Source organism: Nycticebus coucang, chromosome X (genome assembly GCF_027406575.1).
Source record: "Nycticebus coucang isolate mNycCou1 chromosome X, mNycCou1.pri, whole genome shotgun sequence".
Taxonomy (NCBI): domain Eukaryota; kingdom Metazoa; phylum Chordata; class Mammalia; order Primates; family Lorisidae; genus Nycticebus; species Nycticebus coucang.
Window position 1 is genome coordinate 130,084,665 of NC_069804.1, and position 27,972 is coordinate 130,112,636.

The following is a 27,972-nucleotide window of genomic DNA, read 5'->3' on the forward strand; positions in this document are numbered from 1 at the left end:
AGAGGAAGTCTATAAGTTGAGTGGAACAGAGACTTGGTGTAAAAATTTCTTCATATCATTTTATCTCCAACACTTAGTATAGTACCTGACAATCAACGCTCAAATATTTGTTTAATGATTGAATGATTTTTAGCACATGTAGGCAAAGCTATTTGTAGACACCTAATACAATATGTGCAGTCTGTTGCTTCTCAGTCACCATCAAATGCTCGACATTAGTTTGCATTTCCAAAGAAAGGGAACACACACTTATGGGGGGGGGAAGTATACATGTTATGCTCCTTTATCTTACAATTGTAACAGAGTAATAATACTTAAGATTTTGTGCTTCACTGTCAGCCACACCTGGGTTTGAGTCCCATATCAGCTGGTTATGTGACCCTTGATTTTCCTCATCTATAAATTGAGACTAATAGTTGCACCTACTTTATGGGTCATTGTGAGGATTCCGTGAGCAAAGTATGTTAAACACTGCACCCATAGTGGGAGCTCTATAAATAACTCGCTCTGCCTTTTCCATTGATAAGTACTAAAATGGATGAAACATGTGATTACCTTTGAATTTTGTTACTTGGTCCATGTTTTAAAACAGGCATTTTTTTTCCATTTTGTTCCCTACAGACTCAGAGACATATTGTTTGTTTCAAGACAAGAAGTACAGAGTGGGTGAGAGATGGCATCCTTACCTGGAACCTTATGGGTTGGTTTACTGCGTGAACTGCATCTGCTCAGAGGTACAATCTCCCATGGTGTGTGGTCTCCCAGTTTGTTGCTGAGCACGCAGAGGGGCTTTTAGTATCCAGATGGCCAGGGAGCATGGGTGATAAAAGCCTAAAAGAAACTAAGAAGTAGACTGTATGGAAAAATAAACGTCTCCTATCTTTTCTCCTCTGTTGCTTTTTGGCTTGAATTTTATGGGCTGTCTGAGTATTTGCTACACATAGATACTTAGGATAGCCTTAGGCTAATAGATCATAAGTATCTGGAAGATAGCAGAAGAGCTTTCTAGTGGGAGTGAGGGCAGAAGCCAAATACAATACTTCAATTTTAAGACAAAATAGTTCTTGAAAACTATTTTCAAGGCTGATGTTTAGAGAGGAGATTAGGACAGATTATAAACTGGTTCATTGGTAGAGTAGATTTTATACTATCTCAGCCAGTAACTGTAATTAAGACTGAGTTTGTGAAACCTTGGCCTGTACCTGGTGGGGATTAAAGTTCTTCTGGCTTGGCCTTGGCTCCTGTCCAGCCACTTAAAGAAGCTTTGGGGCAAGTTAAACATTATCTTTGCAATAGCTAAAGTCAGTAGTTCCATCTTCTTTTCATGGCGTTGACCCAGGACCTCATCTGGGTATGTGATCCATTTTTCCAAACAAGCCTCTAGCATTATATATTAGCCAGGGTTTCTCAACCTCTGTACTATTGACATTTGGAGGGCAGATAATTTCTTGTGGTGGGGGCTGACCTGTGCCTTGTAGAGTATTTAGCATCATTTCTGGCCTCTACCTGCTGGACAGCAACTCTAGCTGTGACAATCAAAAATGTCTCCAGACATGGCCAAGTTGTCTGGGGAGCAAAATCACCCCTGGTAGAGAAACATTGCACTAGGTCAATTGGGAAGAAAGGCTTTGTATGATGGCTTGAGAATTGAGAATGCTGAACATATCCAAAGAATAGGAGCCTAGCTAGAATAGGAGCAGTCACTTTCAGGCTTCATGCTTTTACCATGTGAACAGAATTTTGGACTTTCAGAATTTTGAGCATGTGCAAATCTAACTAACTTTCAGGATACATCAGTCAGCACTGAGAGGCTATGGAGAATAAGAACAGACCAAATTTCCAGCCCTGCTCTGCCACCTATGAGATTGTACATTGGACAAGTTAACCTCCCTGAGATCATTGAGTTTCTTCTCCTCTTGGGGACAGGTTACAATTATCAGAGGGACTCTACCTAACAAATGCAAACATTGTAACCTAATTCTTTGTACTGTCAAATAAACCTGAAACAGGTTCGGCACCTGTAGCTCAGAGGTTAGGGCGCTGGCCACATACACCGGGGCTAGCGGGTTCGAACCTGGCCCAGGCCTGCCAAACAACAATGACAACTCCAACAAAAAAATAGCCGGGCACTGTGGCAGGTGCCTATCATCCCAGCTACTTGGGAGGCTGAGAGGCAAAAGAATCACTTAAGCTCAAGAGTTTGAGGTTGCTGTGAGCTGTGACACCACGGCATTCTACCAAGGGCGACATAGTGAGACTCTATATGATCCAGTAATCCCACTCTTAAAAAATAAGATAAAATGGGATAATATTATAATATTGCCTATTTCATTGGGTTGTAGTAATGATTAAACTTATAAATTGATTTATACCACTTAAAACAGTACTTGGTCATGTAAACATTCAAGAAATGTTTACTGCTGTTGTTACCATCACCATTGTCTTGATCATTGCAGTTATCATTATCATTATTATTTTTAATCTATTAACTCTAGACCAGAATTTAGTATATAGCATTAAGAAGGATTCAGTTTAAACCACAGCTAGGTGGTTTCTAATGTGCTTCAGTGATCTCACCTCAAGGTGTTACTACCTGGCTCTGAGGAGTGTGACACATAAGGGGCTTCAATGGCATTTCCAAATGCAATACTCCAAAAAGTTACTGTAGAAAGTACATGAGAAAAAAAAAAGGTTGTGATAAGGGGATTCTGATTTAGGTCAAATAAGACTGACTCTTTTAAATGACTAGAACATGTATTAAATAGAGAATTTGGGACTGATCAACTGCCTGCTATGGCCTGATTTTGTCAGATTCTTGACCTGACACGTTGGAGACTGACAGCTAACCATTGTGTGTATGTGTGAGATGAGGCTTTTTGATGTCTGCAGGGCAGTGGAAATGTTAATATGATCCCAATGCCAATAGCTCAAGCAGTAGACGTCTTTTTCTTCATCCTCTTCACTACCCTCTTCCCCTACAACAGCTGACAGATACAAGCAGTTTTTGTTTCAAATGAATTATGGATGAAAAATGTGAATGGAAAATTGATTTCCAGAGTCTTCCTTTGTTCTAGCAATGGTTGTGAGCTGTCAGAGCTAGAGATCTTGTAAATGAGGCAGGGACCCAGTCGCCCCACCCAGGCATACTACCTAATCAGCTCAATTCCAAACTCTAGCCTGGTCTCAGAAGAATTTTGGCTGAAAAAGGAAAGGAGGAGAAGAGTCAATCAGTCTGTGCCAAGGCAGAGTTATATGGAATTCAGAATCCACGTGCTAGAGATGCCTCTTTGCCCAGGGCCGGGCAGCAGCTCAGGGGACCCATGGGCATAATCTCTTCCCTTCATGGCATTGGGGCAGGTGATTATGAAATCAGAGCAAGTTCTTGGAAAAGATATGCAGTTAGAGCTGGGGAATGGTTGAAACACCACAGAACCAGGCCAGAGGAAACCTCCCACAGTTAATGGGAAGCTTTAAAAACTGTAGCAGTAGTGATCCTAGCCTTAGGAAAATATTCCACTAAGCTATCAACCGACCTAGCAGAGGTGCTAGTGATGACAAAAAGAAAGAAATTGTTGATTGCATTCAACTCCTTGAGAATGCATTATTCACTGTCTGGGTGAGTCGCTGCCTGACTGTTTCCTAAACTGCCCTGATCTAGCAACCTTTTAAAGCCTTTTGTTGTTGCCTTTTTGTCTTTTAGAACGGGAATGTGCTTTGCAGCCGAGTCAGATGTCCAAACCTTCATTGTCTCTCTCCCGTGCATATTCCTCATCTGTGCTGTCCTCGCTGTCCAGGTAAACCAGTTCACCTCTTTCTTTCCCAGCTCTGGTTCTCCTTGCTCCCTCTATACTCAACCCAATCCATCTCCTTAATTCCTCCAAAGGGAAACATGTCCAGACGGAGACAACAATAGGACACTTACAGACAGCTCAAACTGCCCCCTAAATACTTTTTATAGCCCAAGAAGGGCACATTCTAGGCTCTAATAAGTTATTGGGTACCCAGTAACAGTTTTTCTTTTTTTTTTTTTTTTTTTTTAATTTGGCCGGGGCTGGGTTTGAACCCACCACCTCCGGCATATGGGACCGGCACCCTACCCGCTGAGCCACAGGCGCCGCCCTAGTAACAGTTTTTCATTGGGCTTTTAATCACTTGAAGGTGGGTGTCAATTGGGGGATGGGACTTGTGGCCCAGAGATTTTCTGCCATAAATAGCCTCTTCCTGCCATGAGCAGCAGGCACCAGGGGAGTTGTAGCATGGCGGCACGTGTCTTATGCAATTAGTGCTGGAATTGCATCCAAGCATAGCGTCTAAATTATGAGGGGCTGTTCGTAAATCAAAGGAGCTGAACCAGTGAGGTTTATGACAGTATAAAGCTGCCTGCCTGCTGAATAGTCACCTCCTCCAGACTGCGCAATTATTATGTACACATTGTTAAGAGCAACTCTAAGGGGTAGCCAGGCAGAGACTTTTTCACAAGGCTGTTAGGACGTCTACTTTCGTGATTTGCAGATAGGGCATTTGTCTGAGGCAGATGACACTTTGTTCACATCTGAATGGGTCAGGTTCCTACACCAAAAGTATGTAAGTGGAGTGATTCAGAGAATGCCTGTGGGCCAGGTAGCAGTCCTAGGAAAAACTACTTGACAGTTTTGGGGCTGCAAAGTTGAATCCTTGTCATCCTATAAGTTTATTCTGTTTCCCTTTAAGATGGAAATTCTTGATCTGGGTTCCTGGTGGGCTTTTAGGTGGTCAGATAGCCCTTTAAAATTGTTTGCAGTTTTCGATGTGACTATGTATATGCGTAAATTCCTTTAGAGAGGATCTTTAGCTTTAATGATATTCCTAAATGGGTATACATGAGCCCTAAAACATGAAGAACAGCCACTCTAGCTGGGGTATAGATGGTGCTTTTTAAATATTTAGGAATTCAGGTGGGCGTGGTGGCTCATGTCTGTAATCCCAGCACTCTGGGAGGCTGAGGCGGGTGGACTGCCTAAGTTCAGGAGTTTAAGACCAACCTGACCAAGAGCAAGACCCCATCTCTAAAAATAGCAAGGTGTGGCGGCAGGTACCTGTACTCTCACCTACTTGGGAGGCTGAGGCAGGAGGATCACTTGAGCCCAAGAGTTTTAGGTTGCTGTGAGCTGTGATGCAATGGCTCTGTACCCCAGGCAACAAAGTGAGACTGTTTAAAAAAAAAAAATATTTAGGAACCTTCTGGAACTGATAAGAGAGAAGTAAAAAGTATCAGGTAAAAAGTGATAGGGATAAGGCTAGTAATGAAGTTCAATGAAAACTCAGTTAAGGCTCAGCGCCCGTAGCTCAGTGGTTAGGGTGCCAGCCACATGTACTAGGGCTGGTGGGTTCGAACCCGGCTTGGGCCTGCTGAACAACAATAACAACAACAAAAATATCTGGGTTTATGGTGGGCACCTGTAGTCCCAGCTACTTGGGAGGCTGAGGCAAGAGAATCGCTTGAACCTTAGAGTTTGAGGTTGCTGTGAGCTGTGACGCTACAGCACTCTACCAAGGGTGACATAGTGAGACTCTGTCTCAAAAAAAAAGAAGAAGAAGAAGGAAAGAAAAGAAAAGAAAAAAAGAGACAAAAACATGGAATGGGCCGGGGCTGGGTGCCAGTAGCCTAGTGGTTAGGGCGCTGGTCATATGCTGCAGGGCTGATGGGTTCGAACCCAGCCTGGGCCTGCTAAACAGCAGTGACAACTACAACCAAAAAATAGCTGGGCATTGTGGCGGGCACCTGTAGTCCCAGCTACTTGGGAGGCTGAGGCAAGAGAATCGCTTGAGCCCAGGAGTTGGAGGTTGCTATGAGCTGTGACACCATAGCACTCTACCGAGGATGACATAGTAAGAAGGCACTGTCTAAAAAAAAAAAGAAAAGAAAACTCAGTTAACTGAAATGTTGTAAGAGTGCAGTGTTGGTTTAGTGGAGAAGAAACCCCCAAAGCTTTTCTGCTACCACCTTTACAATGTGTCCTTCCCTGCATCAGTAAATACACTCTAATGAACACGGTAGATTCTTTTCCAGATAACAAAGGATTGTGCCATCATCACAGGTTTCTAATTCCTAGTATTGGTGCTGGTAATATATATGTCAAGAAGTGACAGATTGACTTGGCATATGACCAAACTAAAACTTGTTTTTTCATTAACAAGTGAAACTTAACTATTTTTGTGTCTGTTGGCTTCTTCTACTTGAACTAGATTGTAAGTTTAAGATTGTATGGTACGGGAGGTGCTCTGGTAAATGGGAGTAACTTTCTTGAGAATAAGCTACTCTATAGATGCTTTTTAAAAACCTGCCAAGTATCCTGTCAGCCTTATAAAGGCTTTTTCTTCCATAAAAATTTGCAGAATTGTTCTAATATCATAGGAACTTATTAAAACTACGACGTAGCAATTATTCTTCTCTGGGAAAGAGGTTGAGGTGTGACCAGACACAGATCATAAGGTAGAAGATCATAGAGTCTGAATGTCACCTACCCCAGCTGCCTAACAAGACACAAATATTGAGAAAAAGGGAAAGTATAAACTAGCAGGTATTTTGATAGCAAAAGAAAGCATTAAAAGAACTGGGGTCATTGGGCAGTGCCTGTGGCTCAAAGGAGTAGGGCACCAGACCCATATACCAGAGATGGTGGGTTCAAACCTGGCCCTGGCCAAAAACTGCCAAAAAAAAAAAAAAAAGAAAAGAATTGGAGTCATAAATACCAGAGGAGAAAAAGTGGAAAGAAATAAATACCACTGTCCTTAAAACTTAAAAAGTTCATTTTTATAGAGTTTGGAAACAAACTAATATTTTCTTTTCCTTCTTGCATTTATAGCTCATTTCTTTGTGAGTTCATTTTTCTTTTTATTAACTATAAAATTTGACAATCTTTTCTGTGGATAGTAGTACTAAATTTCACTAATTTATATATATGAAAATGTCTTTATTTTGCCCTTATTCTTGAGTGAAAGTATGGCTGGGTATAAAATTATAGGTCCACGTTCCTTTTCCCTCAGTAATTTGAAAATTATTACTAAATGGTTTGTTGGCTATTTTTGTTTGTGGTAATGGTTGTAGTTCTCTTTAGGCTCTTTTATTTTTTCCTTTTTCTAGCTTTTAAGATTCTTTTCCTTTTTTGATATACACAATCTTATGTATAGTATGTAATTTATTTTTCTTTAGCCTGTGCGTGATTTTTCATCTGAAGGTCTCAAATTTCTCTTCAAATTTTAGTCATTATTTTTGTGAAAATTACCTCTTCCCTTTCTAACATTTTTCTCATTCTCAAAGATGTCTTTGGCATATGTTATTGCAGCTAATTTATCTTCTATGTATCCTAATGTTGCCTTTCTTTTTCTTTCCTGATGGACACCCCATAATGGTATATTGTTTCTTTCCTTTTTTCTGTTTTTTTTTTTTTCTTTTTGAGACAGAATCTCACTGTTGCCCTCAGTAGAGTGCTGTAGCATCACAGCTCACAGCAACTCCAAACTGATGGGCTTAAGCAATTCTCTTGCCTCAGCCTCCCAAGTAGCTGGGACTACAGGCGCCCACCACAATGCCCAGCTATTTTTTTGTTGCAGTTGTCATTGTTGTTTAGCAGGCCCGGGCTGGGTTCAAACCTGTCAGCCTTCGTGTATGTGGCTGGTGCTGTAACCACTGTGCTACAGGCACAGAGCCAATATTATTTCAATTATGTCTCACAGTTCATGAACTCTTGTCATGCATACTATTTAAGTCATATGTTTAGTTTTGTTTATTTTCAATAACTATATTTTCCCTCTGGTTTTCAAGTTATTTTTTTAAAATATCTACGTGTTGCTAATTTATAATCTCCTATTATTTGGGGGGAATCTTATTTTCTTTTTTACTTCTTTAAAGTATTTAACATTTTATTTAAAGACCATTTGGTATTCTTTATATATATATATTTTTTTTCAGATGCGAACTTTTACCTTCTTTTTTAAAAATTAAATCATAGCTGCAATCATGGGGTACAATGTGCTGGCCTTATGTACAATCTGAACTAGTTTCATCAAACTGGTTAACATAGCCTTCACTGCACCTTCTTAGTTATTGTGTTAAGACATTTATATTCTACACTTAGTAAATTTAACGTGTACCCTTGTAAAATGCACCGTAGGTGTGTTCCCACCAATTACCCTCCCTCTACCCATCCTCCCTCCTCCCCTCCCTCTCCTCTTTCCTGTTTTTCTTGGGCTATAGTTGGTTTATAGCTTGAAAGCTATAAATTGGTTTCATAGTAGGGCTGAGTACATTGGATACTTTTTCTGAACTTTTACCTTCATTGGGTTCGTTGATAGATTTTCTTAGTTCTGAATTTCCTTGGTTTTCTAGCTTTTGATTAAAACTTTGTCATTTATGGGGGTTTCCCCTTTCATGAGCCCTTTTCTTCTGGTGGGATGGTTGTTTTGAGCCTCATAATTCATTTAGCTCTAAACCAGGTCATGTATTAGTGACTCAGTGTGTGCTCCCTCTTGCCTGGATGATCTATTTCTACTTTTGTTTTCTTGTGCAGTACTAGTCCCTGATAATGGTTTTGAACTGGACCTCAGCCACGATTGCCTACCTTAGGCAATCAGTGCATTTTAGTGAAAACACCTGGGTGGGGAGATTTATGTCAGACCCTCTTTTCACACGAGGAGTGTGACCCTAGTCCCCAACACCACACAGGAAACCACTTGCAGGCTATAGTTTCTCCTCAGCTATCTGTTCCCAAACTACCCTGTTTCCCCGAAAATAAGACAGTGTCTTATTTTAAGGTGTGCTCCCAAAGATGCGCTAGGTCTTATTTTCAGAGGACGACTTATCTTTCCTGTAAGTAGGTCTTATTTTCGGAGGATGTCTTATTTTCGGGGAAACAGGGTATCTGTATCTATTCCCAACTTCTGATGGACCATATGGCCTTGGCCTTTATTTTATTTTTTTTTTATTGTTGGGGATTCATTGAGGGTACAATAAGCCAGGTTACATTGATTGCAATTGTTAGGTAAAGTCCCTCTTGCAATCATGTCTTGACCCCATAAGGTGTGACACACACCAAGGCCCCACCCCCCTCCCTCCTTCCCTCTTTCTGCTTCCCCCCCAATAACCATAATTGTCATTAATTGTCCTCAAATCAAAATTGAGTACATAGGATTCATGCTTTTCCATTCTTGTGATGCTTCACTAAGAATAATGTCTTCCACATCCATCCAGGTTAATACGAAGGATGTAAAGTCTCCATTTTTTTTTTTTTTTATTGTTGGGGATTCATTGAGGGTACAATAAGCCAGGGGCCTTGGCCTTTATTTAGTGTTATACCTTCTTCCTCATGTATTCTATTCCACAGAATTTCCTTTTGTTTCTGAGTATGGTTTTGCAGTTTTAACGTTTTATTTATTTTTCTACTTTCACATTACATCTCTTCTTTGTTTGGAAAAGAACAGTGAGTTTTCTCATGTGCTTTCTTTGCCATATTGAGCAAGAATCCAACCACCTATTCTTTCTTTCTGTTAAAGATAAAAGAAGAATAAATGAATTTGACTCATAACAGAGGAAAATGGAGTTTGACAAAAGGAAGAACTTTGGGACACACTGCCAAAAATCCTAGAATAAGTGACTAAGGGGAATTTTAGTCTCTTTACTAAATATTTCTAGAAATAAAAAGGTACTCACCCATCTGAGACAGAGTTGGCACAGTCCTGCTATGATATAAGGCAATGGATGTGATGACTCCTCTGTATTTCTTTCACCCGAATGATTATTAGGCATGAGGAAACTCATGCCTTCAGGGCCACAGTGATGTTTGGTTAAAGGAAGGGGTTGTGGTTTTCTGTCTTAACCCAATGGAAGGCACTGTGATACAAATGTCCTCATTTATAAAGAAAAGATTTAAAGCCAAGATGATGAACGAGCTCAATATCAAAAGGAGAAGATAAGCAAACCATATACCCAAGGTATTGGCTTTACATACTGTCCTATAGAAGTATTGACTTTGGGAAGCGCTCACCTAGGTTGTGATAAACTCAATGGGAGGGTCCTACCAGCCAGGCGTAGTGCTCAGTTTCCACTGAAGGCAACAGAGGAACCATCTCTTCCCATTTGTTTTTGTGTTTCCCACGGCTCTTGCTTTCTAAACTTCTTACCCCTGAAAATCCCACCTGTATTTGAGCTTGTTTTCTGCAGCTCTTGGTAAACCATGGAAATCAGAATACGCAGACCGCTTCTCCAGAATCACGGAGAGAAATCTATACTAATTCTAACACCAAGAGAAAATGAAAATTTTTCATCTGCACTGGCCCAAGTCTTCACAGCAGAGATCAAGGCTGGACGACATACCTTGAAAGAGGCTGGTGCTACATGGAGGCTGAAACGTTCTTAATAGAAAAGTCAAGACGGCAAGGGAGTCATGAAGGTCACTGAATCCTGGTATCTAAGCAGGATTCTGTTGAGTTCCTGACAATTAGAGATTTGTAGGAAAAAAAATCCCCTATCTTCTTTTTTGGGGTATATATTGGTAAGGGGGAGAGAGGGAGAAAAACAATATGACCTCTTTCCTTTTTCTTTGTATATAATTTTGACTTCTTTCCTACACACACACACACACATAATTTTACCACTAAAAGAAGACTTTTAGGAGCCTATGATATTATCTAAGAGTTTTTTTAATGGTCATCCCACTAAGAATTTGTTACTTGGAATTAATAAAATTGGGTTCCTTGGAGGTATTCTAGCATTCCTGGGTTATTAAAGAGCTGTTATAAAATTGCCAAAATAACTGATTTTCTCTGGTTACCAGAGACCTAATCCACAGTGTTTCCTTTCAGCTAGGTGTGAAAAAGTTTGGCTGTGTGATACAGTTTTAATAGGGATGATGACAGTGTGGTTCTGCCAAGGGAGACACCCCACACCCCATTTTTTAAAATTCAAGGTAGATTAAAGAAATGACATTTCCAGTAATGCACTATAATCTGTGTTCCCCTAAGAAGAATGCTGGAAGCACTCTGTCACTTCTCTTGCAACAGTAGTTGGGCTGTGAGTACGCTAGAAAACACAGGCATTTTTGTCATGATACAATATGTACATTCTGAAAGTCCTCACATTCTGCAAAATCATACGTTGTAAAATAGCAGGGCTTAAGAAAAAAAAAAGACAGGATTGGAAAAAATTACTCAAACCATGTGCAGCTTTGTAACCAGTATACTAACAAAACAACTGTACTAACAAAATACCAGCAAAATTTAGAAAGATATCTTACATGTCTAATAAATAAAAGAATATTATAGTAAATATAGATTTAATCTTTTTCAATGGTGACAATTGCTTGCAAAAACATAATGTCAAGAAGGGTTGGGCAACACCTGTGGCTCAAAGGAGTAGGGCGCTGGCCCCATATGCTGGAGGTGGCAGGTTCAAACCGAGCCCCAGCCAAAAAAAAAATGTTGAGGCTTCTGAGTTATAAAAACAACAGAAGATGCACAAAGATTAGGGAAAATCATGTAATAAGCTCTTATAAGACAGAGGATATGGGCAAACTGAGCCAAGAGGAAGAATGCGGGGTGAAAGGGAAGAGGGTAGAGTACTGTATCCTTTCATGGCTTGCTGCTTTTAGTTGAATTAGTGTACTTGGCTTTCAGCTATTGTACTGTAAAATATTAATTTGCTAGGGAAAATCATACATAAACTAATTCAACTTCTGTTTTACACCAAATTCATTTCCTTATTTAGCACTTGCATATAAACAGTTTATTTTTTCTTTTTTTTAGACAGAGTCTCACTTGTTGCCCTGGGTAGAGTGCTGTGGCATCATAGCCCACAGTAACCTTAAACTCTTGGGCTCAAGCGATTCTCTTGCCTCGGCCTCCCCAGTAGCTGGGACTACAGGTACCTGTCACAGTTCCCAGCTATTTTAAGAGACAGTGTCTCGCTCTTGCCCAGGCTAGTCTCGAGCCCATGAGCTCAGGCAATCCACCCGACTCAGCCTCCCAAAGTGCTAGGATGACAGGTGTGAGCCACCGCGTCCAGCCCATATGAACAATTTTGCATTACATAAATCTATACTATGGCAGAAACAGACTGTAAGATAAGGTAGGTATATGGCATTTGGCTTTTGAGGGTTTAGGTAAGCTAAGGGTTGGAAGTCACTTGATCACTCTGAATCTGCTTGTTTAGTTTTTAATCACTGACCTATCGATCTGTACCATTTTTTATTTGTACAAATTTAGGGGGTATGTGTGCAATTTTACCATATGTATTACCTGGAAGTCAAGGCTTTTAGGGCATCCATTGCCCAAATAACATACATTGTACCCATTAAGTAATATCTCGTCATCCTCATCCTCCCCCTATCTCCTCACCCTTTCCAGTCTCCATTTTCCAGCATTCTACTGTCTACATCTATATGTACAAATTCTAGCACTCGCTTAGGAGTGAGAACATGTGACATTAGACTTTTTGTGGCTGGTTTATTTCACTTAAGATAATGACCTCTAGTTCCATCCATGTTGCCACAAAAGATGTGATTTCCTTCTTTTCTTGTGGCTGAGTAGTATTTCCTTGTGTGTGTATATACATATATCTCTCACATTGTCTTTATTCATCTGTTGATGGGCATTTAGGTTGATTCCATACCTTGGCTATTGGGAATAGCGCTGCAACAAGCATCTAAGTGCAGGTATCTTTCTTATATACTGAGTTCCTTTCCTTTGGGTAAGTACTTAGTAGTGAGATTGATGGATTATTTGATAGTTCTGTTTTTAGTTTTTTGAGAAATAGCCATACTGTTTTCCACAGTGACTCTACTAATTTACATCCCCTTTCACAGCATATATGAGTCCCCTTTTTTCCACATCCTTGCCAGCATCTGTTATTTTTTGTCTTTTTAATAATAGCCTTCTGACCGGGGAAAGATAATATCTCATTGTAGTTTTGATTTGCATTTCTCTGATGATTAGTGATGTCGAGCATTTTTCATATACTTGTTCTCCATTTGTATGTCTTCATATAAAAAAAGTATATTCATGTCTTTTGCCCACTTCTTAATGGGGTTATTTGGAGTGTTTTGTCTATTTGATTGGTTTCCTTGTCTGTTCAGGATATTAGTACTCTGTCAGGTGAACAGTTTACAGAGATATCCTCTCCTTCTGCAGGTTGGCTCTTCACTCTGTTGATTATTTCTTTAGCTAAAATAATTGATTTTTGCTGGTTACCAGAGCCCTAATCCACAGAGGGTTTTTTTGGGGGGGTTGTTTTGGGGAGGGGTTAGGTGTAAAGAAGTTTGGCTGTATGATGTGGTTTTAATAGGATAGTGGCAGTATGGTTTTGGCAAGAGAGATAACCCTCTTGCTCCAACCTTATAAATATAAGCAGAAACTTTTTAGCTTAATTAAGTCCCATTCGTCCATTCTTGTTTTTGCTGACTGAGCTTTTATTTTTTTACTTTTACTTTTTATTCATTTTTCTTTTAGACACAGAGTCTCATTTTATCGCCCTCGGTAGAGTGCCATGGCGTCACACAGCTCACAGTAACCTCCAACTTCTGGGCTTAGGTGATTCTCTTGCCTCAGCCTCCTGAGTAGCTGGGACTACTGGTGCCCACCACAACACCCAGCTATTTTTTTGTTGCAGTTTGGCCGGGACCGAGTTTGAACCCGCCACCCTGGGTATATGGGGCCGGCGCCCTACTCACTGAGCCACAGGCGCCACCCTGCTGTCAGAGCTTTTAAAGTCTTAGTTATAAATTCTTTGTCTAGAATTTTCCCAAGGTTTCTTCTAATATTTTTATATTTCCAGACATTACATTTAAGTCTTCAATCCATCTTGAGTTGGTTTTTGTGTATTATGTGAGTTAGGAGTCCAGTTATAGTCTTCTGCATACAGCAATCCAATTTTCCTAGCACCATTTATTGAAGAGAAATGTCCTTTCCCTAATGTATGTTCTTATCAGCTTCCTCAAAGATAGGTTGCCTATAAATATGTGGCATTATTCTGGGTTCTCTATTCTGTTCCATGGATTTATGTGTTTTTTTATACTAATACTGTTTGGGTTACTCTAGGTTTATAATATTATCTTAAGTCAGATAGTCTGATGCCTACCTGAGCTCTTTTTTTGTTCCATGTGAATTTAGGACTATGTTTTCTAATTCTGTGAAAAATAGAGTTGTTATTTTGACAGAGATTGCATTGCATCTGTAGATTGCTTTAAGCCATATGGTCATTTTAATGATATTAATTCTTCTTTTCCATGAACATCGGATGTACTCTCTTTTGTTTAGGCCATCTAAAATTTCTTTCATAGGTGTTTTATAGTTTTCCTTATAGAGATCTTTTACCGTCTTGGCTAAACTTATTCCTGGGGATTTTTTCTGTATAGCTATGGTAAATGGGATTCCCTTCTTGACTTCTCTCTCTGCTATATCATTACTAATGTATAGAAACACTACTGAGTTTGATAGGTTGATTTTTTTTTTTTTTTTTTTGCAGTTTTTGGCCGGGGCTGGGTTTGAACCTGCCACCTCCAGCATATGGGGCTAGCACCCTACTCCTTTGAGCCACAGGTGCCACACAAAATGTTGATTTTTTATTATGCTGAATAGGAGTGGTGTCAGTGGACATCCTTGTCCCAGGCTTTGAACTTTTCCTTATTAAGCATAATGTTAGCTGTGGCTTACCTGCATATTATATTCTCCTTTTACCCAATCACATACTTTTATTAAAAAATGGGGAAGAGGTCTAGGTCTAGGTCCATGGTTGTGTCTGTGTGCCTGCGTCTGTGTCTATGACTTCCACTGTTAAAGTAATAAAGTAGTTAGGCCTTTTATGCTCGCTCCAGTTTTTCCTAGGGCAGAAGTTCAAGAGAGGGATTTATTTATTTTTTATTGTGGTAAAGTGCATATAACACACAATTTATCATTTTTTTATGAGACAGAGTCTGACTTTGTCACCCTTGGTAGAGTGCTCTGGCGTCACAGCTCACAGCAACGTCAAACTCTTGGGCTCTAGTGATTCTCTTGGCTTAGCCTCCCAAGTAGCTAGGGCTACAGATGCCGGCCGCAATGCCGAGCTAGTTTTAGAGATGGGGGTTAGCTCTTGCTCAAGCTAGTCTTGAATTCCTGAGCTCAGGAAATCTACCCGCCTCAGCTTTCCAGAGTGCTAGGATTACAGGTGTAAGCCACCATGCCCAAACCTAAAATTTATCATTTTAAAGTATGCAATTCAGTTGCATTAAGAACTGCAACCAAAAAAAAAAAAAATAGCCGGGCGTTGTGGCAGGCGCCTGTAGTCCCAGCTACTCCGGAGGCTGAGGCAAGAGAATCGCTTAAGCCCAGGAGTTGGAGGTTGCTGTGAGCTGTGTGATGCCATGGCACTCTACCCAGGGCCATAAAGTGAGACTCTGTCTCTACAAAAAAAAAAAAAAAAAGAACATTTATAATATTGGGCAACCATCACCCCTAATGTAGGTTCTGAAAAGGAAATCCTGTACATATACAAAGTCATTCCCTATTTTCCTTTCCCCTCAGCTTCTGATAACTAATGTAATTTATGTCTCTATAGATTCTCCCAATCTGGACATTTTATATAAATGGAATCATACAATTTGTGGCCTTTTGAATCTGATTGTATTCACTTAGCATAAAGTTTTCAAAGGTCATCCATATCGTAACATGTATTAATGCTTCATTCATTTTATGGCTGAATAAACATTTCATCGGGTGGATACACTACTTTTATTTATACATTCATCTGTTGGTGGTCATCTGGGTTATTTTTTGCTTTTGGCTATTGTGAATAATACTGCTATGGACATTAATGTAGAAGTCTTTGTATGACATGTTTTCTTTTAATGTGTATATAATTTTTATTTCAAAATATTAGGGGAGTACAAGTGTTCTGTTACATACACTAATTGTATAATGCTGAAGTCAGTTTAGTGTGTTCATCACCAGAATAGTGTACATTATACACAATAGGTAAGCTTTTATCCCTCACCCACCCTCCCACCTTCTCCCTTTCTTTGTTTCCAATGTCCTTTACCTCAGTTTATGACCATGTGTATACATTGTTTAGCTTCCACTTATTATTGAGAATATATGGTATGTGGTGTTTGTTTTTCCATTCTTGAGATACTTCACTTACAATAATGTTCTCCAGTTCCATCCAAGTTGCTACAAATGACATTAACTAATTTGTTTTTTTATGGCTAAGTAGTAGCCATGGTGTGAGTGTGTACACCATTTTTTCTTTATCCACTCACAATTGATGGGCACTTAGATTGATTCTAGGTCTTGCAATTGTGAATTTTGATGCAATAAACATTTGAGTACAGGTGTCTTTTTGCTATAACGACTTTTTCTCCTTTGGGTGGATACCCAGTAGTGGGATTGCCAGATCAAATGGTAGATCTACTTTTAGTTTTTTGAGGAATCTTCATACTATTTTACATAGAGATTATGTGCACTATCTTACAGGCCTACCAACAGTGTATAAGTGTTCCTTTTTTAACAAATTCATGCCAACATCTCTTGTTTTTCAATTTTAAATAATGCCTATTCCAAAAGGGGTAAGCCGGTATCATATTGTGGTTTTAATTTGCATTTCCCTGATGATTAATGGTATGGAACATTTTTTTTTCATATATCTGTTGGTCATTTGTATATCTTCTTTTGAAAAATCTCTGTTCATGTCTTTTGCTCACTTTTTAACGGGACTGTTTGTTTTTTTCTTGCTGATTTGAGTTCTTTGTAGATTCTGGATATTATTCCTTTGTTGGACACATACTTTGTGAATATTTTCTCCCATTCTCTATGTTGGCTGTTTACTCTGTTTATTATTTCCTTTGCTATGAAGCAACTTTTTAATTTAATTTAGTCCCATTTATTTATTTTTCTTATTGCGATATTTGCCTTTGGGGTCTGAGTTATGAATTCTTTGCCTATGTCTAGCCCAATGTCTAGAAGAGTTTTTCCTACAATTTCTTTCAGAATTTTCATGGTTTTAGATCTTATATTTAGATCTTTAATCCATCTTGAGTTAATTTTTGTATACAGAGAGAGAAAGAGATTCTGTTTCATTCTTCTGCATGTGGCTATCCAATTTTCCCAGCACCATTTATTGAACAGGATATACTTTCCCCAGTGTATATTTCTGTCTACTTTGTCAAACATCAGTTAGTCCTAGTTATATGGCTTCATTTATGAGTTCTTTCCGTGGGGGAAACTTGTGACTTTCTGATTTCAAGATTGTTCATTTTTAAGCACTAAAGGAGGCAAGTGAAGCTTCTCTCTTTGCTGTACCCCTTTTAATAAAAGGGTTTGTTATGTAAAAGTTGTGGTCAGTCAAAAGGCTGCACTTAAGGCCAGGAAGTTCACAAGTATCCTTAGGCCGCAGGCTCCCTACCTCTGTATGATGTTGGTATTTTGATGGGAATTATACTGAATCTGTAAGTCATTTGGGGCAGCATGGACATTTTAATGATATTAATTCTTAAAGTCCACAGGCATAGGATGTTTTTCCATTTGCTTGCGTCATCTATGATTTCTTTCATCAGTGTTTTGTAGTCCTCTTTATAGATATCTTTCACCTCCTTGGTTAAGTATATTCATGAATATTTGATTTTCTTTGCAGTTCTTATGAATGCTGTTGAGCCTCTGTTTTGACTCTCAGCTTGGCTGTTATTGTTATATAAAAATGCTACTGATTTATGTACATTGATTTTGTAACTTGAGAATTTGCTGAATTTATTTATCAATTCCAGGGGTCTCTTGGTGGAGTTGTTGAGGCTTTCTCGATGTTAAGATCATATCATTGGCAAAGAAGGATAATTTGACCCCCTCTTTCCCAATTTGGATACCCTTCATTTCTTTCTCTTGCCTGATTGCTATGACTGGGAATTGCTGTATTATATTGAATAGAAATGTGGGTGACAGTGTACACCCCTATCTTGTTCCAGTTCTTAAGGGGAATGCTTTTACCTTTTCCCATTCAGTATGACTTTGGCTGTGGGTTTGTCATATATAGCTTTTATTATTTTGAGGTATGTTCCTTCTATGCCTGGTTTGTTGAAGGATTCTTTTTTTTTTATCATGAAAGGGTTCTGGATTTTATGGAATGCTTCTTCTTCATCTGTTGAGATGCTCATACAGTCTTTGTTTTTACTTCTGTTTATGTGGGGAATCACGTTTCTTGTTTAACCATCTTTATATCCCTTGGTTGAAACCCCTTTGATCATAGTGAATTATCTCTTTTTTTAGTTTAGCTTTTTTTTTCTTACTTCAGATTAATGTGCGCGTACAAACAATTAGGTTACAATGTTTTCATTTGTTAGGTAGAGTCCCTGTTGTATTCTGCACCCAAGAGGTGTGCCATATCCCCTTACATTGTGCCAATTAAGTGGGAGCACCAATCCCCCTTCCTCCACCCTTGCACTCCCCTTACCCATCCCTCAACTGGAGTAATTGAGTTTTTCCTTTAAGTGCACATGTATTAGATCATCTACTGACTTCATATTAGTATTGAGTACATCAGATACTTGCTTTTCTATTCTTGTGATACTTTACTAAGAAGAATGTGTTTCAGCTCCATCAATGTTAATACAAAAGAACAGTTTGTTAATTCATTCCTGGGTTGATGTGCATTTAGATTGTTTCTACATCTTCATAGTTGTAAACTGAGCTACGATTAAACAGTCTAGTACAAATGTCTTTACAATAAAATGAATTTTTTTCTTCTGGCTAGATGCCTGGTAATGGGATTGTGGGATCAAATGGAAGGTCTATTTTGAGTTCTTTGAGGATTCTCCATACTTCTTTCCATAGAGGCTTTATGAGTTTGCAATCCCTTCTCTCCACAACCACAATCCCTTCTCTCCAAAGCATCTGCAGCTTTGGGACTTTGTGATGTGGGCTATTCTTACTGGGGTTAGGTGATATCTCAGGGTAGTTTTGATTTGTATTTCTCTGATGATTAGGGATGATGAATGTTTTTTCATATCTTTGTTAGCTATTTGTCTGTCTTCCTCAGAGAAGGTTCTATTCATGTCTCTTGCCCAGTGATAGATGGGATTGTTTGCTCTTTTTGTTGCTGTTGTTGATATTTGAGTTCTCCATAGATTCTAGTTATCAACCCTTGTCCGGTTCAGAACATGGAACTATATTTTCCCAATCTGAAGATTGTCTGTTTGCTTTAATTGTTGTCTACTTAGCTGTTCAGAAGATTTTCGGTTTAATTAAGTCCCATTTGTTTAGTTTTGTTATTATTGCAATTGCCACTGAAGTCTTCTTCATAAAATCTTTCCCCAGGCCAACAACTAAAGAGATTTTCCCATGCTTTCTTCTAGGATTTTTGTAGTTTCATCTCTTAGATTTAAATCTTTTATCCATCTAGAGTCAATTTTTGTAAGTGATGAAAGATGCAGGTGTAGTTTCAGTCCTTTACATGTGGTTATCTAGTTCTCTCAGCACCATTTATTGAATAGGGATTATTTTCCCTGCTGGATGCTTCTGTTTGGTTTGCCAAAGATCAGACTATAAGAGACTGGCAGTCAGAGACTGGTTTCATCTCTTGGTTTTATATCCTGTTCCCTATGTCTATGGCTCTATTTTTGTGAATGCCATGCTGTTTTGATTACTGTGGACTAGTAATATGTATAACCTGAAGTGGAGTGATGCCTCTGGCTTTGTTTCTATTCCTAAGAATTGCCACGACTGTAAGGGGTTTTCTCTGGTTCCATACAAAATGAACTATTTTTGCCAGTTCTTCAAAGTATGAAGTTGGTATTTTAATGGAGATTGCATTAAATCTATAGATTTCTTTGGGTAGTACAGACATTTTGACAATGTCGATTCTTCCTAGCCAAGAGGATGGTATGTTCTTCCATTTGTTAATGTTTTCTGCTATTTCTTTTCTGAGAAATGTAACTCTCTTTGTAGACATCCTTCACCTCTTTTGTTAGGTATATTCCTAAGTATTTCATTTTCTTTGAAGCTACTGGGAAGGGTATTATGTCCTTGATGTTCTTCTCAACTTGTCTGTTATTGGTGTATACAAAGGCTATTGATGTGTGGACATTGATTTTATACCCTGAGATGTTACTGTATTTTTTATCACTTCCATGAGTCTTGCAGTTGAGTCTCTGGGGTTTTCTAAGTATAAGATCATCAGCAAAGAGTGAGAGTTTGACCTCCTCTACTCCAGCTTAATATTTTTCTCTTGCCTGATTGCATTGGCTAGAACATCCAGAATCATAGTAGTGGTGATCATGGACATCCTTGTCTGGTTCCAGTTCTAAGTGGAAAAGCTTTTAGTTTTACTTCAGTATGTTATTGGCTTTGGGTTTGTCATAGATAGCTTCAATCAGTTTAAGAAATGTGCCATTGAAGAAATATGCCTATTAAATATTTTTGTTAGAAAAGGATGCTAAATTTTGTCAAATTCTTTTTTTCATCTATTGCGAGGACCATATGGTCTTTGTTTGTGCTTCTATTGATATGGTAAATTACATTTATGAATATGAATTATCTTTCTGATGTGCTGTTATATTTGTTTTGCTAGTATTTTGTTGAGGATTTTATAACTATGTTCATAAGGGATATTGGTCTCTAGTTTTAATTTTTTTGTTGCATCCTTTCCTGGCTTTAGTATCAAGGAGATAATTTTTTCATAGAATATGTTCAAGGCAGGGTTCCCTCCTTCTCAATGTTACGGAACAGTTTCAGTAGAATGGGTGCCAGTTCTTTGTAGGTTTGGTAGAATTTGGCTCTCAATCCATCTGTGCTAGGGCTCATTTTCAATTGTTTTATGTAGATACTTAGAAGTGGAATTTCTGGGTCTCATGCTAATTCTATGTCTAACTTATTAAGGAATCTCTCCCAAATTTTAAGGCTGCCCCATTTTTTTTTGTTGTTGTTTCATTTCTTTGAATATCTGCTGCCTTCCATTCTCAGGGCTACTGCTGATTTGCTGCTATTGCCACTATCCATGTCTGATCTCCATTTATTCTATCATCTCTTCTTTTTTCCCCTGATTTCTTTTTTCACATGTCTCTTGGATTTTATTGAAAAAAGATGAATTTCTTTGAAATAATAACAGCCAATTAGCATATTGTTTTCCTTTAGTAAGGTGACAATAGCTATAGTATTCAAGATGATTAATCAGGGGTCATTTTTTTTTTTTTTTTGCCTACCAAGGATTGGCATATATATATATATATATATATATATATATGCTTCTAGCAGACTAACAAGAACTCACATCCTTTTTAAAAAGCAATTTAAGTTCCCAGAGTTTAACAGAGACAAAGATCACCTTACCTAGAAAGAGGTAAGTTGGGTGACTCTTGCTTGAAGAAGGTTTTAACCCTACATACTCTACAAAGTGTCCAAGGACCAAGGATATGAGAAAATAATGGAAATAAAGCATGGAGGACAGTTAAAGGGGTCTGAAAGAGCAGTCAGCGTGGACATTGCAGTTTTTGGCTAGGGCTGGGTTTGAACCCGCCACCTCTGGCATATGGGGCCAGCGCCCTACTCCTTTGAGCCACAGGCGCCGTCCAGATTGGCATATTTTTTTCAATAACTCTTTCTGGGTCCAAAAGCCTAAAGATTCTGGGATGTAGATCTCTGGATAGCAGAGGTTTTATTATTATTGTTCTTATACTGAGTATTTTGAGGTGTTGTCAAAGGAAATGTTTACTACTGATCACTAACCCCTCCATGTCCATACTGACTGCTCTTTCAGACCTCTTTAACTGTCTTCCATGCTTTATTTCCATTATTTTCTTATATCCTTGGTCCTTGGACACTTTGTAGAGTATGTAGGGTTAAAACCTTCTTCAAGAAAGCGTCACCCAACTTAGCTCTTTGTAGGCAAGGTGATCTTTGTCTCTGTTAAACTCTGGGAACTTAAATTGTTTTTTAAAAAGGATGTGAGTTCTTGTTAGTCTGCTAGAAGCCCTTATGTCATCTAAGAACCAGGCTTTTAGGAACAATATGGATTTCTATCACAGTAGAGCAGAACTCTTAATTTCTATTTCTTTCAATGGACATTAGCCAAATCTAGCTAGTTTCACACAAAGATAAAGAATGTGGATCTTCATTGAGGGATACCTAGAGCCCCCATTTCTCTCAAATAAATCTTCCATTTGCTTTCTCTAGTCAAGAAACTTGCATTATTATAATCACTCTTATGGGTTCAGAGAGTGTTTCCTAACATTTTCCCCAAGGAACAGAATGTTATGAGATGGTAGTAGGGTTTACCAGGGAAAACATTTATACGGTCAAATAAATTTGAATTTCTGAATTAGAGAAAGCTAAACAGGTTTACTTTCAATGCAGGACTTCTCAGAGCCATGTAAGTTTAGAAGGAGTACATTTAAATGTTTTTTTTAATTAACATAATAACTGTACAAACTGATAGGGTACATAATGACATTTTTATACATACAGTGTGCAGAGAGTAATTAGCAAATCTATTACCTCAAACATTTATTATTTCTTTGTGTTGGAAACTTGAAAAATCCTCTTCTCTAACTTTCTGAAACTGTATAATAAATTATTGTGAAGTACAGTCACCCTATAGTGCTACAGTACACTAGAACTTAGTCTTCCCATTTACCTATCCTTTAAACAAGGTCTCCCTGTCCCTCTTCTCTGCTACCCACCCCAGCCTCTACTATCCACTATTCTACTCTCTGCTTCTGTGATATCTACTATTTTAGATCCTACATGAGTGAGAATATGTGGTATTTCTCTCTCTGTGTCTGACTTACTTTGCTTAACATAATATCCTCAAGGCACATCCATGTTGCTGCAAATGAGGGGATTTCATTTGTTTTTACAGGTGAATAGTATTCCATTGTGTATGTGTATGAATGTGTATGTACTATGTATGTATATATACACATATATACAGAAGATGCTGAAAAATGTATACAAGTTTTCAGAAAGGAAAAAAATGGTATTAAAATTGTAATAGTCAAGTCACATTTGACTTCTGCAATTACAGGAGATACAAGATATAATATACAAGATAACAAAGGTTGTTATCGGTATACATTGAGTACTACAATTATTATTGTTTTTTTTGAGACAAAGTCTCACTCTGTTGCCCTGGGTAGAGTGCTGTGGCATCATAGTTCACAACAACCTCAAACTTTTGGGCTTGAGCAATCCTCTTGCCTTAACCTCCCAGGTAGCTGGGACTAAAGGTGTGAGCCACCATGCCTGGCTAGGTTTTCTATTTTTTTAGTAGAGATAGGATCTCACTCTTGCTCAGGCTGCTCTTGAACTCCTGAGCTCAAGCAATCTACCCGCTTTGGCCTCCCAGAGTGCTAGGATTACAGCCATGAGCCACTGTGTCTGGCCAGGTATTATAATTTTAATACAGTTTTTCCTTTTATAATAAAACCATATTTTCCCTTTATAATAAAAACAGCATTTAAATCGTAATACTCAATACATACTGATAACAAAAGATGAATACAAATCACGTTTGAGCACCTCTTGTAATTGCAGAAGTCAAATGTGACTTGACCATTACAATTTTAAGATAATTTTTTCCTTTCTTAAAGCATGTATACAGTTTTTGGCACCCTCTTTGTGTGTATATATACCATATTTTCTCTATCCATTTATCTGTTGATATACACTTGGTTGATGATGTATCTTGGCTAATAGTGCTGCATTAAATGTAGGGATGTAAATATCTCTTCCATATACTTATTTCATTCTTTTGGTATATATATTTAAGAGTGGGATTGCTGGATCATATTGTAGTTCAGTTTGTAGTGTTTTGAGGAACCTCTGTGGTGTTCTTCATAATTGCTATGTTAATTTACATTCTCAGCAACAGTATATAAGAGTTCCCTTTTGCCTGCACCCTTGCTCGCATTTGTTATTTTTGTCATTTTGATAATAGCCATTCTAACTTGAGGGAGATGATGCTTTATCATGGCTTTTATTTGCATTTTCACCATGATTAGTGATGTTGGACATTAGTCATACACTTCTTGGCCATTTGTGTAACAGAGCCATTAATATATTAATGCACCTCATGAATCTACCAGAGAGGTACGTGAGATACACAGTGCCTCTAATTATATGCAGTATAATTACAGTATCTTCTAATTATATGCAGCCATAGGACCCATTTTTTGCAGGCACTTTGCCTGATTAGCATTCCTTGTTACATGTTTTAAGAAGTGTTGCATTTTGCCATTCAATTTCTAGAACTTATTTCTGTTATAGGAATAATTTATTGGTACACGAGTATCTGAGTTGAAGAAATTCATTAGAATAGGATCAGAATAGTGGACCATTTTAGCACAAGACCCTAAACTATTGCTACTCAAACTTTAATGTGTTTAAGGATAACCTTGGGGGATTAGATAAAATGCAGGCTCCCAAGCCCCACACTAAAAAGTTTCATTTAGGTGGGCTGCAGTAGGTATCCTGCATTTTAAGCAGGCAACCCAGTTATTTCTGATGCAGTTGGCCTGAGGACTTCACTACATTAATAGGGCCCAGGGAAGATTTTGAGAAAGGAGGTTAACAGAACTGCCCACAGAGAGCAGTCCTGGGTAAGATCTTGCAGTAGGGGCCTGTGCATCTGCAGCAGGCTGTGGGCAACATGACAACATTGTGTCTCTGATAATGGAGTGCATAGGCACCCTGGAAACATATTTTGCCTGTGTGACATTTCCCCAGGACCAGCCCTGTAGTAACGTGCACAGTGTGCCATCTGGCCTGCCTCCCCAGCTTTCCCAGAACTCCCACCCAAAGCCTCTCTCTTCTGCCATCGTCCACATTCAGAGCCCCTGGCCATCATGTCCAGAAAGCAAGACCCTCCATGGGGAGCTCCCCCCACTACCCCACCCATTGTTCTTGACTTGTTGTTGGCAAGAAATGAATGGCATTTCTCGGAATTAGCCCAGGAATTTCTGCTGATAAACAAATGAAACTCTCAAAGGGAAAAGCAATCAACATAGTTTGAAATAAAATCAGTGTTTTCAGCTTAGTCTGTTTTCAACTTAGTTTGAAATAAGAGTCACATCTAGGGTATTTTAAGCAAAGGATTAGCAAAATGGCCTTTGGTAGGCTTTCATCCTAGTTGCAAGAGTGACCCTTGAACCAGGACCTGCTTTCTACTTAAGTAAGCAGAGGAGGCAATTATTACCTTGATTTTCTGTGACCTGCGATTCTCAGACCTGTCCAGCCATCTGATCAGCCTTGCACACCCACCCCCACTTCCTTACCAAGTTTCCTGACGCCTGAAATTGTCATTACAGCTTCATATTTTTAATAAGTTTTGATTCCTGATAAATTCGTGTACCTTTGAAAGTGGTAACTTAACTCTTACTAATCATTTTAAATTTAATCTGAAGACCAATCATTTTAAATTTAATCAGAATTTGATTGTAGAGAGAAGGGGTGGGGAGGTTGTGTAAGGGGTGGGGCAACCTTGAGGCCTTTAGCTCAGCTGGGTACCTGGAAGAGTTATGGAAGGGGAGGGGAGTTGCAGGAGGAGCCTAGAAAGTCAGGCTTTACCTCCTCCATAGTCCTGCAGAGCACCAATAATATTAAGGATAAGTTCTTTTTTTCATGGCAGAGGACACAGTGGTTTGTAGGACAAGTTGCCAGCTCTCAAGTTTTTCACTTTAGGGTTGTTAATTTAAAATCAGTATGTTCTCAAAGTAACCAAATATCTTTGCTATCTGTTGCCTAGAGCCAAAGGGTTTCACTTCAGGGTTTTGGATGCAAAATAGCTATAACCCCAAAAGTTCGCCAGATTATTTGCAGCCACCAATATAAATAACAGTCTTTATTAGAATAATTTTTGTCTTTTTTATTATTTTTTCTTTTTTTTATTATTAAATCATAGCTGTGTGTCTGATTTTTTCTTTAGAAATTTACACTGTCAGCTATTCCCTAAATGTGATTTTAGAAACTGGCAGACTTAGGGTGTCAGTTATTTAAATCTGTTCCAAAATCCACCTCCTCACAGGACTCTGGTTTTGGCCATCAAAGCAGTCTATTTTATAAATGTCTTGATGTGTTGTCTCTTGTCTTTGCCACATAGTCTCTAAGACCCAGAGAGTGGGAAGTGGTTCAGCAATGTATGTGTGGCTGCTTAAAAAGTGTTTTCTATGGAACGCTTCACAAATTTGCGTGTTACCAAAAGCCCTGACTTAAGCATTATTCAAGACATCCGTGTAACACAAACACTTGTACCCCCTTAATATTTTGAAATTTTAAAAAATTTCTGGAGGGCAATAGGGTGAACAAAAAAAGTGTAAAATGTTTTCCAGGGTTATACTCCCCAAATTGGATTGACATTGAGAAATAGATGTACTGTATCTTTTAAGAAAGGGTTAAATCAAAGTTGTCTGCAGGGGAGGAGGAAGAGGTTGGTTGAATTTTATTTTAGTTGGGGAGAAAGGAAAGATACCAAACTTGGGAGATGATGTTATTTAAAAAAAAGATGAAGATAAATGTCCCTGAAAGCTCCATTTTCTTTTTTTTAACAAATTCATGAAGCTTTGATTTCTCCTTATTCACAAGATTGTGCCCTCTGGGATCAAAGGCCAAATCAGAGTCTATACTCACCATCATACCTTTTACATAGTGAGTGTATTTATTAATTTATTATTTTAATAGGAGAGAAATGGAGGTTGAAAAGGCGAGGGCAAAAAAATGTGGCTTGCTCTCTTCCTTGTTTTCTTTCTTGTTTCTCTTTTCCTTTCTTTTTCCTTCTTTCCTATTTATTCTCTTTTAATTTTTTTTTTTTGAGACAGAGTCTCACTACATTGCCCTCAGTAGAGTGCTGTGCTGTCACAGCTCACAGCAACCTCAAACTCTTAGGCTTAAGCGATTCTCTTGCCTCAGACTCCCAAGCAGCTGGGACTACAGGCACCCACCACATGCCTGGCTATTTTTTGTTACAGTTGTCATTGTTGTTTAGCTGGCCCAGGCTGGGTTCGAAACTGCCAGCCTTAGCGTATGTGGCTGATGCCATAACCACTGTGCTACAGGCGCCGAGCCTCTTAAATTTTTAATTATTTTATCAGGGAAAAATATTCATAATATAAAATTTACCACTTTAACAATTTTGAAGTGTAGATTTCAGTACCGTTAAGTATATTTGCATTGTTGTACAACCATCACTACCATCCATCTCCAGAACATTTTCACCTGCCCCATCTAAAACTCTGTACCCACTAAACGCTAACTCCCCATACCTCCCTCCTTCTCCCCAGCTTCTGGCACCCACCTTTCCACTTTCCTTCTCTATGAGTTTGACTCCCCTAGGTACCTCGTATGAATAGAATCATATAATATTTGTCCTTTTGTGATGGGCTTATTTTGCCTAGCATGAAGTCTTCAAAGTTTATCCATGGCATGGGATGTCTCTTTTTCTTTTAAATGGAAAGAGAGAGGATAAGAAGTTTGAGAAGAGGCTGGTGGTAGAGATGAAGTGAAGTCATGACAGACCAAGTGATCTTAGAAGAATCAAGCACAAATATTAGTTTTAAGAGCACATTTTTCAGAGGATGAGTAATAATAATAGACGTGTCAAACAGTAACTAGCATTAGCTATTGTGTGAGATGCTTGGTTTTGGAAGACATATTCCTTATTAATGTTCCCCAGGAAACTTCGGAGAGTGTCATCTATTAGGCGCTGACTATCCGCAGGTTTTATCATCTGCTTTTGGAGAAAACCATAGGGGTAGAACAGTACCCCTTTTTCCCTTTATCTGGAGAAGTACATTTCCAAAAGGACTTCTGTGATTGCTATCTGAGGGAAATCATCCTGGAAAATATTCAATATAGTTTTATTAGAAAGATTATTAAACAACCTGTGGGTCGTGACCCCTTTGGACTGTATTAAAGGTTCACGGCATTAGGAAGGTTGTGAACCACTGGATTAGAGTATGAAATCTATGAGGCAATGTTGAAGGAAAACTGTAA

The 27,972-nt window shown here is 38.6% G+C and overlaps 1 protein-coding gene across 4 annotated transcripts in view; it reads left to right on the forward strand.

Annotated features, from left to right (window-relative positions):
* Positions 1-27,972, forward strand: part of CHRDL1 (chordin like 1) — a 144,064-nt gene that overhangs the window by 29,050 nt on the left and 87,042 nt on the right. For all 4 annotated transcript variants that reach the window (XM_053580764.1, XM_053580766.1, XM_053580765.1 and 1 more), the window contains exons 3-4: positions 622-734; positions 3,701-3,794. In XM_053580764.1, coding sequence (XP_053436739.1) covers positions 622-734; positions 3,701-3,794 — 207 coding nt within the window. The remainder of the gene's footprint in view (positions 1-621; positions 735-3,700; positions 3,795-27,972) is intronic.